Source organism: Puntigrus tetrazona, chromosome 5 (genome assembly GCF_018831695.1).
Source record: "Puntigrus tetrazona isolate hp1 chromosome 5, ASM1883169v1, whole genome shotgun sequence".
Taxonomy (NCBI): Eukaryota; Metazoa; Chordata; class Actinopteri; order Cypriniformes; family Cyprinidae; genus Puntigrus; species Puntigrus tetrazona.
The window spans coordinates 16,376,206-16,389,823 of NC_056703.1; the positions used below are offsets into that span (position 1 = coordinate 16,376,206).

Genomic DNA, 13,618 nt, shown 5'->3' on the forward strand with positions numbered 1-13,618 from the left:
TATATAAATATAAAATTGATACTTCTATTCTTCAAGAATGCATTCAATCACATAGAATTTAAATTAAAGTAAAAGCAAATACATACAAAAAAAGAAAAAAAAAAGGGCAGTTTTTTTCCTAAATACATTTTAATATGAGCATATTCCAAATATTGGGATTGGACTTGAAACTAATTTTGCACTGTTTTTTGAAATGTCATTTGTTCTTTAGAGCTTATTAACATTAAAACCTACCAATAAGGTAAAATAATACAAATGTATTTATTCATGAATGAGAATACAAATCAAGTATGCACGGCTGGCTCTGCGTGTGTCTTACCGTGTGGAGTGGAGAAGAGACTCAGTAGTATGATATGTTTGGCCTGCAGGCCGTGTTCATTCAGCACCCGCACCGCTTCTATTACAGTGTTGCCTGTACCTGAACATACACAACAATGAATTGGGCCTTTTATTGGCATGTTTAAAGTATTTACATTGAGACCCAGATGAAACTCTTTGTTTTCCCCACTGCCATGATTTCACCCTCTCGATTCAAACGAGAAATGTAAAAAGGAAAAACTGAGATTCTACTACGTGGGCCATTTTATAAAAGTCATGTACTTACTAAGTATAGGGTACATGAGCAGAACCTTCCTTCGGCTAATGTCAGGAGGGAACTTTGCATAGTAAACTTTAGCCTTTTGTGTCTCTTCATCGCTCTGGATCAGAATCTTCCCGATACGGATTGATCTGCAGCAGTCTCTTAGGCCTTGCTCCATGGCCTCCCCTGCTCACACAATAGATGTGTTTTGTATTAGTGTAAAGGGCATGCACACTAAATAGGGAAGTATTTGTACAGCAGGACTCACCACTCCTCATAATGCTAACCCCACAGTTTCCCTTTTCAAACTTCACACCTTCATACTTATGTCCTGCACGGGGAGTAAATACGGAAACTTTGCAATTGCACAAATTCAAGAGCCCACGGTGGCAATGTTATATTAATATGCAAAAGGATTACAGTGAGCTGGGGGAATTAATCGCCATGGTAACAGGCTCACCTGTTGGTGTAGTTACAGTGCATTCACTGTATGGAAGCTGATTGAGACCCTCCTCCACCACTAATCTTATCTGGGAGCAAAACAAACAACCAGTCTGATTTAAATGAAAGGCCAGCAAACCAAATACAAAACAGGAGTAGATCTACTAATTTAACAATGCAAAATCAAGTGCAATGCAATCAACCATGCATTGATTCTGTTTAAACTGAAAAAAATGCGCGTTGATTGCCTTTATTTACAAGGTCTTTATACAAGATAACATCTGGTTGTAAACCATTCGTCTGAAATGTTGACATTTAAACAAATGACCACCATTTACGCGATTCCTGGCGATGCTTACCAATCTATCAGCACAGAACACAAAATCACCTCTACTGGTAGTTCTGTGTGAAACAGAAAGAGGACAATTATTGCATGTCTTATGTAATTCAAGTACTATGTAAATACATATACAGCTGTGTAAATCAAACGATGTGCATGCCTGTTCCAGATTAATGCACGTTATTATTAGTTACTGTGAAGTCCTTCTTGTGTCATATGTATACCTGCATGCATGTACCAAGAGCACCTTAAAAAGTAAGGAATTCCCTTTGTGTCTGCGCACACTTGGCAAATAAAGCTAATTCTGATAAGCCACAATATGACTTTGTATATATATGATACATTTACGTAAACAAAACGACACGAGACTATATCCCAGTTTTTCCGTGTACGTTTTAGATACGTTCTGATAAGCTACAGATGTACGTGCTTGCACACATGCTGTGGTTTGCGTGCATATGATGCGGATCTGGCCTAAATACGGGATACGGAACGTGCATTCAATGCAGATCCGGTTGAAAGGCGGACTGGACACTCACTTGTCCCGAATGATTGTCTGAAGTTCTCGTATTTGGTCATTTAACGGCAAGAGCTTCAGCTGAGGTCCTATTTGTCGTTGGATGTCGCTCGGGGTTTGGTTTTCGCACGGCTCGTCTTGACAGGTCTCGGCTGCGGGGCTGCTGCGGGCGAAGCGGACGTGCTTCGCGGCGTGTTCGGGGCTCTCGCTGTTATTCAGCTGCTGGTTATGGCACGGCATCTTCTCGATGAGATCCGTTTCCATATGACAAACAATAAAAAGAAAGAAAAAAGAAAACACTACGCCAAACCACCTGGTCCACTTAAATGATGGCTGTTCCGCGGATGATGTGAATCTGTACCACTATCTTCTCGCCATGTTGAGCGGTGGAGAGCATGATACATGACGCACGCTCCCGGGGAACAACAACCTGACGTCATATCCCCTGTTCACCTGATTGGATAGAAACCGTGCCCGTCTGAATCTCATTGACGTAAGGGGCGGGATACTGCGGCGCTCATTCAAGCAAAACCCGTCAGAGGCGCTGATGCACGAGTGACTGGTGAGCGGTGAATCGTGGCGCTTTTAATGCATCGTGATTTAATAAGGGTAATTAAATATAACAAATGTTGCCATAAATAATGATCTTACAGGAAGATGAATCAACACAGCAAATAGTGCAGTAAACAAACGGTAAATAATTAGTATATGTGACCCTGGACCACAAAACCAGTCATAAGTAGCTACAGCCAACATTGTGGGTCAAAATGATCGATTTTGCCAAAAGTCATTGGGATATTCAGTAAAGATCGTGTTTTGTTAAGATGTTTTGTAAATGTCTTACCGTAAATATATAAAAAATAATTTTTGATCAGTAAGAACTTCATTTGATGTATAAATCTTAATTTAAAAAAATGGCAATTATGATTTATGGCTGGTTTTGTGGTCCAGGGTCACATATGTGTCATATAATTCCACTACATAACTGAGTATCTGTGTTTGAAGAAAGAAATGTTGCTTTTGTTTACAAGAGGCGTTAATACCAGTGTCATAAACAAATATTGAGTTTATTTTGACTTTTCACAAATACAGATTTAAAATTCCCTCGCTTTGTTTATTTATTTAGTTAGTAACTGCGTATGTAATAGCAGTTTGTCTATGGGAAATAAACTAAATCTGCAGAGACCCCTAGTTGGTGCTTGGAGCTTGTCAAGCGTCAGTGCGCATGCGTGCGCCTCTGCACCTGTTCAGCATAGCCGCGCGCTCCCGACTCCTCAGCGCGCCGCCGTGCGAAATATGGGGGCGCGCTCTTTATGGCAGGTCTCAAAAGAGGGGGAGCAGCAGCGCACGAGCGCGCCGTCGTTGTCAGGGACGGACGGGGTACAGCTGGGAAAAACACATCCTCACGCACGCACACCCCCGTCTCCGTTACGCACGTACATAAGGCAAAAACAAAAGCGACTCTAAAGGAGGAGAGAGCGGAGCGCGAGCATGCGGCGAGGAGCAGGCGCTGCAGCAGACCTTTGTTTGTTTCCTGGAAACCCTGGAGCGCGAGGGAATAAAATGGAGTGGTAAGGGGCTCCGAGGCGCGAGAGGCGCGTCCACCTGCTGCTACCGGGGAGGCAGTCAGAGAGGGCAAACATGCTGAGACCGCTGCATTGAAGGGGGTTACGAAAACAACAACAACAACTGCGTATGACAACATTCTGCACGCCGAGCGATCAAACGGAGTCTTTAAAGCGGGCGGGACGGGTGTAACGGGAGGTGAGTATGCGGGATGCGCGTGTTTGCGTGCGTGATGCGGTGAGTGGGCCAGTGTGACGCGCGTCAAACGCTGCAATGGGGAGAAATGGTGGAGCGAGTGTCAGCTGTCATGATGCGTCCATATTGCACAGGTGTGTTTGTGAGGGAGAAGACGCGGAGGAACGGATCAGTGTCCTGCGGAAGCTACGAGTCGCAGGCCATCGTTTGAGGGACAGAAAGCATTGGTGCTCATGACGAATACGTGAGGCAGACGCGCACACCATCCCCCTTAACCAAGGCCACAGCTATATACGCACTCGTTCACAAACAGCGAAATTACACGAACGCTTTCATGTGGCGTTATTCTATATTTACGCGTTTTCATTTTCCCCGCGTTTTGCTCGCGCCTCAGCGCCTGCGACCGATGCGGCATTTGGCGATGCAGAATAGCAGAGCGCGTATCATAGCGCACCATGCAGGCCTTCAATAATTAAGGGTGGACTCAAACCTGTTACGTCTCTCTGAATAATGTAAATTCTTTGGGTTATCCGAGATGTTAAAAGCGCGCTCGTCTTTCAGAACTCTTGATATGGTCGTGTTTACAGCATGGAGGACCTGTCAGACGCCGGACAGCTGTCCTGGGAAGATGTTATGGAAGTTTCTTTGATGCTGTCAAGCTGCACGGTGCACGTTTAGGGCTAGAACAGAGCTAAAGTTCTCTTATGCACAGCGTGTGCCACCAAAATCAATACCACAATCAATCAATTGACAAAAAGCATCAATCGGAGTGGATGCTGAGGTCTGTTTGTTTTCCACAGAGAAGCCAGACTTGCAGTCAGATCAGACCTTACGTTAAGCAGTCAGTCAGCGTAGTAATGCTTTCTGTGACATAAACGGATGATATTTTGGTTGCCTGTCTGACAGATTGACCGAGGACAGATTGCAGCAGATTTTATTGATCTCTGAAAAAGATCAAACAAACTCACACCGACATGAATTCGGCTTCTCCTTCTCTCTCTTTTTATGCGTCTTTCTCTCTAGCTCTCCACTTCCCTCTCTCTCTCCTCTGTAATTCCATTGTCTGTCTCTTGGGTGGATGTTGAAGCTGAATAAATATTAATTTCGTTTTTAATAAAAGCAGTTTGCAGACAGTGCCACTGCCCTGTTCTCTATCTCTCTGTCTGCAGAGCTGGCAAGAATGAGCCTAGCCATGATGTTCTCAGAACAGCCCTAGGCTTTTTCTCATACTGTTACTGGTTAGGAAGGAGCAAATCCTAGATTATTATATAGCCATTTCTAGATCTGGAAATGGTGCATGCTGGAGAATGTTTTTAGTCTGCAACAATGTGTGTTTCTGTTATGGAATGTTTTCTTGCTTTGATTTTCCCTGCCATCTTGTCTGTGGACACGGATGATGCTCTGAAATTGTTAATGCAGATATTTACTGTGATAATTTAAGTGAGACAAATTTGTTTACAGCAACAGTTATTGAAATAGTTTGGCCGTAAACGTAATGGATTTGAAAGTAGTCAGTTGTATATGCCAATAAGGCAAATGCTGATATTTTTATGGGAAAATAAAGGAATTATTATCTTTTAAAGATGAATGACATTTGATTAATACATTGAATCAGCGGTTATGTTTGTCGAACAATGACAATCACAAACATGACATCTGAATGTCCACTGCACTTTCATTTGGAATTCCAGGCAAGTTATATTAAAATTAGATTTATTGTAAATTGTTTACATAACCTCTATATTTGAAGTTTAAATGGAAAAATAATAAATCAACTGGAGCAGCAAACACGGGCACTGAAATATACACAATGCCCACTCAACAGTTTCGATACTCGTGTAATTCATAAATCTTCAATAGGTCAGTTCTGAAATCCTATGTAAATTCACACAGTGGGAACACTTCAAACAGTGTACTAGAGATCAACATTTCTCCCCACAGCGTGTGCAGTGTTGTCATGTTTATTTATTTATTTAAAAAAAAAAAAAAACCTGCATGTCTATTTACTTACATATATGGCACACTATTCTGACACATGCACACACAGCCTGAGGCAAGAGAGAGTGCACTTTCTTTTCTCTTCTCTGCTGTTATAAAGCTCTTTTATTTCTTTCACATCCTCAAGAGTTGTACTTCACAGTGAAGGGCAATCGGAGGACAGAATGATGTAAAACAATACAACTCACTGTAACACTGGAGAGTAAGAGAGAGAAAGTGAAAAAGGGACACAAATCGAGGAAGTCCTAGAGAGAGAATTCTGATTTGTAACTTGAAGTTAGTGTGAGGAATAAACATATTCTCTTTAACTTGTAGGAATTGAAACAAAAAATAGTGATGTTTTTCTTTTCAATTTTTTTTTTTCTGGTCAAGTACCACAACATTTTTAACAGCCATTCTTCATCATTTTATCTTTTAAAAGAAAATTTCATCCACAAATTTAAATTAATCTCACCAGCATGTCAAAAAATGTTTGTATGCCTGTGTGCCTTGCATTCTTCTATGGAACACAAGAGACATTTATGAAAATATCCTAGGGTTTTCTTTCTATCAGATTAATGTTTTCTGATTTTTTTTTTTAATCGCACTTCTGCTGTAGGTTGTGTACTCTTATAGTGGCCACCATGTACTGCAAATAATGTTTTTTTTTTGTTAGTCATTTTGGTTAAAGCATCTGCTAAATGAATAAAAATAAACATCTTAAAAATACTATAGGTTTATCAGTTGCAAAATGTCATGGCTTCCTCCTTTTACTGTGTCTCTCTGTGTGTTTCTACAGGCTGGACAGTTGTAATTATGTTAGTGAGAGAGAGATTCAGTTCAGACTGATGGATGTTCTACAGGAGTCCCGATACTCAGGGGCAGATCGCAGCCCCTGCCCAAGAGACGTTAGTGAAAATGGTAGGCTTTCCCATGCACATTTAAGACGCAGCATTTTAAGAAATTGAAATATTATATTTGAACTATTATTATCTGCGCATTTGTTAAAAAATCTAACTGACTTCAGTGTAATATGTAAAATTCCTCTTTATATAAAAATATATTTACAGAAATATATGCATTTTACATTTGGGTCTTTGACTCTGCTTTTTTTTGTATGTTTGTTTTTGTTGTGTTTTTAGAATCACATGACCCGTTGGCAGATGTGTCACATGATCTAAGGCGCTGTGATGACATTGCTCCTGCGGCGCTGTCCCTGCCCTCCCTCTGTGGCCAGAGTCAGACCTCTGAAGGTCCTCTTAGCCCAGCTGACCTGCATGATGGGTCTGTCTCCAACACCACCTCTCTGTCCTCTCTCTCTTCATTTTCCTCTCTTTCCTCCCTTTCGTCTCTCTCTTCTGTGCCCTGTTCCAAACCTGTGACGCCCTGGTCTGTGCCGCAGACCTGTGACAGGTCGTCCCTCTCTAACATGGACTCCAGGGGCGGAGACTGCCTTAGCTGTCTGATCCCCAAAAATCAGACAGAACCGGAATCCTGTGAGTCCGTACTCGGCTTTGCCAGCATCAATTTGCAATGCCTTGGCCCCGCCCCCAGCGCAGGTCGCTATGGTGACCAGGTTCTATCAGACCAGCTGCTCAGTGGCCCTGCCCATCCAGCTGTTACCAATGAGGGGGCTGAAGAAGGGAGGTCGATGCAGGAGAGCGAATCAGATGAGGACCCTGCATCCAGGAGCATATACGAAGGTCTAGGAGAGGAGGCACAGGACTGGAGCTGTCTAGAGACTCTCATCAGTGAGAGTCGTATGGAGCTATTGGACTTATGCTCCCGCAGCGAACTTGCAGTAAATCTGTTCTGTGAGGAAGATGTGGAGAATTACATGTTTCAGGAGGAGGAGACTTCACTTGGCACTGATGTCTGCTCACTCAAGATACGCTATGAGTCCTATCAGGATGGAGTGCAGGAGAGGAGTGAGTCTGCCTTACAGGATGAATCTCAGCTAGGTTTCTTTCCTAGCTTACCTTGCAGTAGAAAAGAGGGGCCAAAAGAGAAACCAGACCAATCCGCTGAGATTAAGGCTGATGACCACGTGACCCCCACTATTAGCCCAGACAGTAACTTTCTTTTTGACCTCAGTAACTCTCCAGAAGATTCCGGTGAATTCAGTGATGACAGCTCTTGCACAGGCTCCCCAGACCATGGGCTCTCCCTTCGCCATGGCCGCTTGTCCAGAGAAAACTCTAGCTCCTCCAGCCAGCTAAGCTACCGCCTCAGAGCCAAGAGGAAGGTGGCCTACCGAGAAGACTACTTGTATGATGTGGACTCAATAGAAAGTGAGAAAAATGCAGAAAAACGAGAAAAAACCCCTGCTGGGTTTAAGAAAGAGCGTGATGACGACTGGTGCCCAAAGAAGAGGCGGCGGTCAAGTAGGAAGGACCCACCTGTCATTATAAAATATATAATCATTAATCGTTTTAAAGGCCAGAGGCACATGAGAGTGCGTCTGGGGCGAGTCGACCCATCACCTGCTGTGGTCTGTCTGAGTCCAAATGCTCTGCTTCACTATGAGAGACTTGCACCATTAAAAGCATACTGGCAGGAAAGAGAAAGAGAGCAGCAGGAGAAGAATAGATTAACAGCAGCAGAAACAACCAAACGTCTCAATGGCTGCAAAAGACCAAGCACTGCTCCCAAACGCAAGCACAGGATGGCCAGACTCAGGATCCAGCAGATCCACACCGTACAGACTTCCCTCCCCAGCCAAACTATAGTGGTCCCCATCCACAATCAACCAGGGGGGACCGAATCCCTGAAAAGCACAGAGGAACCAAAAGAGGACATTACCTCCGTTACACACACTGCCAGGGCAAAAAGCAGAACACAGGAGAGAGAGGAAAGAAGAAAGGCAGGCAAAACAGGGAAGATAAAGAAGTTCAAAAGTGAAGCAAGACTTCGGTTGAAAAAGTTAAAAGAGGCTGAAACACAGGAAGTCCCAGAATCCTCTGAGATTGAGCAGTGCAGCCCATGTTTACCAGAAAACCTTAGTAACTCTTTGGAAGGTAATGCCACAAATGAAACCTCCAGTAATGACCCTGAAAAATGCACTTTGACCCCTGCTGCTCCGGGGACTGATGGAAATGCTGAACTCCTTCCCGGGGGTTACCTGCAAACACTTCTTGAAGCCTCTGAGTCATCAAGCACTGCTAACATTAACTATTTTCATTCAGGGCTACAGAATCCCACACTTCAGCCAGTCCAGAGCTGTGTTCTCTCTCCTCCCTCTGAATCAGAGCTGCCTCACTCTCCTCCACCTATGAACCACGGGCCCCACCACACGCATTATACTGAGCCAAACCTTACTGAACCAAACCAGCCCATTTCATGGCCATCCCAACAATCTGCTGAACAGCTGCCCTTCTCCCCAGACATCCCAACCCAGTCTCCAATGATGCCATCGGGCTTTCCCACACCGTTGCCTGTGTTAGCAGGGGATAGCACAAATGTCACAGGCTTTGGCCAAGTGTCTCTGTCAGGGTGCAGAGTCTCATATGAAGAATCCCAACCCGATGCTGATTATGGCTTGAGTCCGACTGGCTCTCGGAGTGACGGTGTGGGGCGGCTGGTTAGCTTTAACTCCCTGGGGTCACTTTCTGCCACCTCTAGCAACTACAGCTCACTCAGCCTGAGAGAGGGAGAAAGGGAGAGAGAAGAGGAAATTGGTGAGATCAACGATGGCTTCTTGCCACATTGCAGCCCACGGCTCATCTTGCAGCAAAGTCTAGAGGAGGTTGCTCCACTTCGAGAGTCGACTGACCTCTTGGATATCTCCAACTTCACCCCTGACAAGTTCCGGCATTCATCGCTCTCTGAAATGTCACCACCGGACACACCTAACTCTTCCCCTCAACTGCTGGGGAACTGTGGTAAATCTGGGGAATTTTCTGAAGCAACAGAAGCAAATGTGCAATGGAACTGTGGAGTTGTCCCGCAGCTTAATCAAGACGGAAACCCACACCACCTACAGATACACTCTTTCAACACAGAGGAGGATGAAGTAGGGCTAAGGGATCACAAAGGCTCAACGAAAAAGGGTGGGAAAAATGGACAAGCCACCAAAAAGAGCAAAACTGCTAAAACAGCGAAAGGAGAAAAAGTAAAGCTCCCACGTCAGGGTTCTCGTTCTGTGCGGAAGATCAAAGCCTTGCTAGAGGGAAAAGCAGCCAAAAGTGTCGGAGGGTCAGGAAGTGGTGCTTCTTCCCCTACTCCGTCGCTTGGCTTAATTGGAGCTCAGGGGGAGTGGCCTATTACTGGGGGACTGTCAAACGATGACCAACGAGAATTCCAAGAGCCATCAAACATCCTGTCCAATATAGTGTCTGGTATGGCTGAGGTACAGCGTTTCATGAGGGCCTCTGTGGAGCCTCTTTGGGGGCCTTGTCTTTCACCCGGTCAGCATGCACTCCAGAGCCAGACGCTGAAGATTCTGGGTAATGCTGCTGATCTTAAAAAGCGGGGTGGTGCCTCAAGTGGAGGTCGAGGGAAGAAAGGGGCTGGGCGTGGTGGTAAAGCACTGCCTAAACTTCTCCCACCTGGCTTCTTTCCTAACCTCGGATTGGACTGTCTCCCACTTCCACACCGTCCAGCCCACAAAAAAATGTATCGTCACAAAAGCAGCGCTAAGTTTGCCCGCGAGGAACTCTTAGCGGGTAAAAGGGACATAAAAGGAGTAGCACTGACCGCTTTGGTCGAGAAACGGAGGTAATATTTTCTCTCTGCAATGTGCCCCTTCTCTTTCTCCGTTCCCTTCCCTCGCACCCTGCCAAATCCTCCTAAAATCCTTTCCACATTTCAGAGCTGCATGGCACCGACTTTACCCACAATCCTTTGCCTGGCCTACTGGAAGGCAGGCACATCCCGCATGTCAGCCCTGCTAAACTACCTACTAGACTGACTGAAGTCTCACTGTCATGGCTGCACCCTACTCACCATTGCTGCTTTGTTGCATTTTTATCTGACAAATTTTCAGTTGTTTATTTGCATTTGGTTTGTTTTCCAAGAAGAAAAATGCCTTGAAAGTCTTTGGATTCTCTTTTAGTGTGGTGTATATCTAAATATCAATTTTTTTTGTCTTTTTGTTTTCCGTTGCAGCTATAACACTGTATGTGTTAAATCGGTGTCACAGAACCATGGTTTAGACCGAGCCCAGCGCCCTGCTCTGTCTCTCAGCAAATGGTTGCCTTCTGTTCAGGGGTCAAAGATCATGTGTAGTATTCTGTGCTAAAAATCGTTTCCCCTCATTTCTGTGCCAACCCCTCAGAACACTGGGCTTTGACAAGCTAAAAGAAAGCATCTTGACCGAGATGCTCTTGTTTTCTGAGGTTCTGAAATTTCACAAGAGATTTTTTTCATTGTTGTTATTTGTTTATAAGTTGTGAAAAAAGGAGGTTCATTCATCTGTTCTCCAGTGAATCTCCTCCTGCCAGTATCAAAATGCTGTTGTACACAGACATATGCACTATTTACAAAACAAGATTATATCAAACATGTTTAAATTAATGTGCCAAACTATGAACAATTAAATGTACAGACATTTTTATCTACATAAATATTTGCTGTTTTATAATGTGGCAGTGATTGAGGAGCGTGTGTGTGCTTGGGATGGGGGGGGTTGTTAATCTGAGATTCACTCCTGTTGCATCACATCTGTACAAACAGCTAGCAGCGAGGAGTCATCTCAACAATCAGAAGAAAAATGCTGTTGGTTTATTTTCTATGTTTTACACTCCTGGCTAGTTCAAGATTAGAGGCATGAAGTAAGAGATGCATGATGAGAATTGGTGGAAGGAAGCTGAAGTGCTATAATGGCAGAGAAAAACATTGGTTGCCTTTCATTCTGATGTGTTTCTGGATGGTCAAAGATCATTGTTCGTGTGTAACAAGGTAAGAAAAGGATCATTCCTTCTTTATAACAAGACTCAATGCATTTTAACTCGCTTATGTCCCCAAGTTTCTAGTTTTGGTAAATATATTTCTCTGTACCTCAACCCTCCAAACTGGTTAAGAACAGGACCAAATTTTTTTCTAATTTGTTGCTAGTGATGTGCATGCATTTAAAACATGATATGGATATGTGCTGTGAATGCTGATCCCCTGTATTACTTTCTGACTCGCCTGTTTTTTCTTACCTGATCTCAAAACCATTGTTTTTCTATTGCTGTTGGAATGTTATTTGTTGTGTTATAAAAAGAGGGAAAGATGCCAACCTGGTTACCCCCATGTGCTGTTTACTGCATTGCTTCAGGATCTTTTTTCTGCAACTCCCTGGATCCCCTCTTTTGTGAATACCTATTTGAAAAGAAATATTTTCTCTTTGATTTTCCGCCCTTGCGTTTACAAAGTGTGAATCCCCTTTGAGTTGTTCAACACTGCATTGAATCGACAGCTAGTAGTTTGAGAACTGTTCCTCCATTTTCAAAGTTTAGTGGGTACTTGTGCAAATGCTGTAACATTGCTGTGAATGAATTAAGGTGAAATTACCGGAGTGTTGAAATGTCAAAGGAAACAGGTGCAGATGATGAGTGACATTCCACAGCTTGTGGTGTAATTCAGAAGCGATTTGTAGGGCCTTCCCAGCCAAATCAACCTCACCAAGCAAAAGACCAGGAAATATTAGAATATAAGTTGTTTGTCCAAACGATTTCTTTCTGTGCTGAGTGAATGGAGATGTAACACGGTTGGTTCAGGTCCGTTGACTCAGGGAACCCAACTGCATTGACATCTCTCATTCCCTCAGCTGCCCATCTCAACATTCAAACCCGAGCTGTTCTCAGCACCGCCCCCTGCTGTACTGTTTTTACATAGCACTACAGTTGCTAAACCTGCAGGACATCTGTGATGCCAATGCAGGGTGCTCTTCTTCATATACTTTGAGAGCCAAGTTTTACACCAGTGAAAACTCTATAGCACACATCCCCTGCACTGACCGAAGCGTTCATATTTTTGAAAAGTTCTTAAACAGTGTTATTCCCCTATAAGTGCATCATGTAAAGTTAAAACAGGCATATCAAAAACTTAATTGTGCCCTATTTATGAATGTATTATATTGTCAAGTTGGAAGTATTTTTTTCATGATTTATTTGACACTACATTACTTGTAACTACTTCTGCCTTTTTTCATCATCAAGGAAAAAAAGAAACACTTTCTACTGCCTGGTCTGTCTTCACCAGGTGGATTCTCAATGAACTCTTGATGTAGGAAAAAAAAATAATGACCTGTATATTTTTCATTGTGCCAATTTGTAACATATTTTCTAAGTGTATATTTTTCTTAGAAAGTGATGTGAGGTCGTTCTTACTGTGGCTTTGTTCTTTTCCCTTTTCAGCAAGTGAAAAGGTTGCTAATTGCCATGATGTTTTCTTTCTTTCTTTTTCTTTCTCTCTCTCTTATTTGTTTTTTGTTTGTTTGTTTTAAAGCCAAAAATTGAAAATACTATAAAAAATAAATAAAAAACTATTGTAAAGGAGAGAGAAGGAGAGCAAGCTGTGACTCTTTGTTGAGAGTTTTTGTAATTGGACCAATCTTGTTGTAAGAGTGTTGTGCTCTAGTTAAAATATATATTAATTTAAAGATAAAAAAAGAAACCATGAAAACAGACAGTGGAACAATAACACTAATTTGTGATCTCATTGCTGTTTTATAGATTTTCATGTAAATTATTCTAGTATTTTGTTTTTGTTGTATCTGTCACAAAAGTTGAAATATTTGTGATCAAGCCTGTATGGTGACAAATGTAATATTGGTAACTTGCTGAGTTTTGTAATCATGTTTATGGAATAAATATTAATTAAAAGAGCTTTTGATCACTCGTTTCAATACTGTCTCTTTTTTGTTTGTGGAAACACGAATAAGTATAATTTTATCAGGCTTTATCGACTCTCTGAGTTCTTACATTGTTTCTCTGTCTAATAGTTTACTACTACATACTACAACAGAAAGCAGTCATAGGAAGAGTACACTATTTACTGTAGCAACTATATATATATA

General features: G+C 42.7%; 2 protein-coding genes across 2 annotated transcripts; one reads left to right on the forward strand and one right to left on the reverse strand.

Moving 5' to 3' along the window:
* Positions 1-60: 60 nt before the first annotated feature.
* On the reverse strand, positions 61-2,310 carry LOC122344728 (uracil phosphoribosyltransferase homolog). The gene is made up of 6 exons (XM_043238278.1): positions 1,901-2,310; positions 1,381-1,423; positions 1,041-1,110; positions 849-911; positions 605-766; positions 61-418 (listed from the first exon to the last, which is right to left on the reverse strand). Exons 1-6 carry the CDS (start codon positions 2,140-2,142, stop codon positions 285-287), a joined length of 714 nt encoding a protein of 237 aa, XP_043094213.1. The 5' UTR covers positions 2,143-2,310; the 3' UTR covers positions 61-284.
* Positions 2,311-3,149: 839 nt separating this feature from the next.
* On the forward strand, positions 3,150-13,439 carry LOC122345865 (neurite extension and migration factor-like). Its single transcript, XM_043240348.1, has 4 exons — positions 3,150-3,642; positions 6,416-6,537; positions 6,759-10,332; positions 10,723-13,439. Exons 2-4 carry the CDS (start codon positions 6,465-6,467, stop codon positions 10,853-10,855), a joined length of 3,780 nt encoding a protein of 1,259 aa, XP_043096283.1. The 5' UTR covers positions 3,150-3,642; positions 6,416-6,464; the 3' UTR covers positions 10,856-13,439.
* The last annotated feature ends 179 nt before the right edge of the window (positions 13,440-13,618 follow it).

What these genes read in the sequence shown, in the direction of transcription:
- LOC122344728 (XM_043238278.1), bottom strand. Translation starts at nt 2,142, where the DNA reads ATGGAAACGGATCTCATCGAGAAGATGCCGTGCCATAACCAGCAGCTG. An exon ending in GGTTAGCATTATGAGGAGTG is followed by an intron (nt 767 to 848) that starts GTGAGTCCTGCT and finishes TTGTGTGAGCAG; the next exon opens with GGGAGGCCATGGAGCAAGGC. An exon ending in GCTCATGTACCCTATACTTA is followed by an intron (nt 419 to 604) that starts GTAAGTACATGA and finishes GTGTATGTTCAG; the next exon opens with GTACAGGCAACACTGTAATA.
- LOC122345865 (XM_043240348.1), top strand. Translation starts at nt 6,465, where the DNA reads ATGGATGTTCTACAGGAGTCCCGATACTCAGGGGCAGATCGCAGCCCC. An exon ending in AAGAGACGTTAGTGAAAATG is followed by an intron (nt 6,538 to 6,758) that starts GTAGGCTTTCCC and finishes TTGTGTTTTTAG; the next exon opens with AATCACATGACCCGTTGGCA. An exon ending in GCTTTGGTCGAGAAACGGAG is followed by an intron (nt 10,333 to 10,722) that starts GTAATATTTTCT and finishes TTTCCGTTGCAG; the next exon opens with CTATAACACTGTATGTGTTA.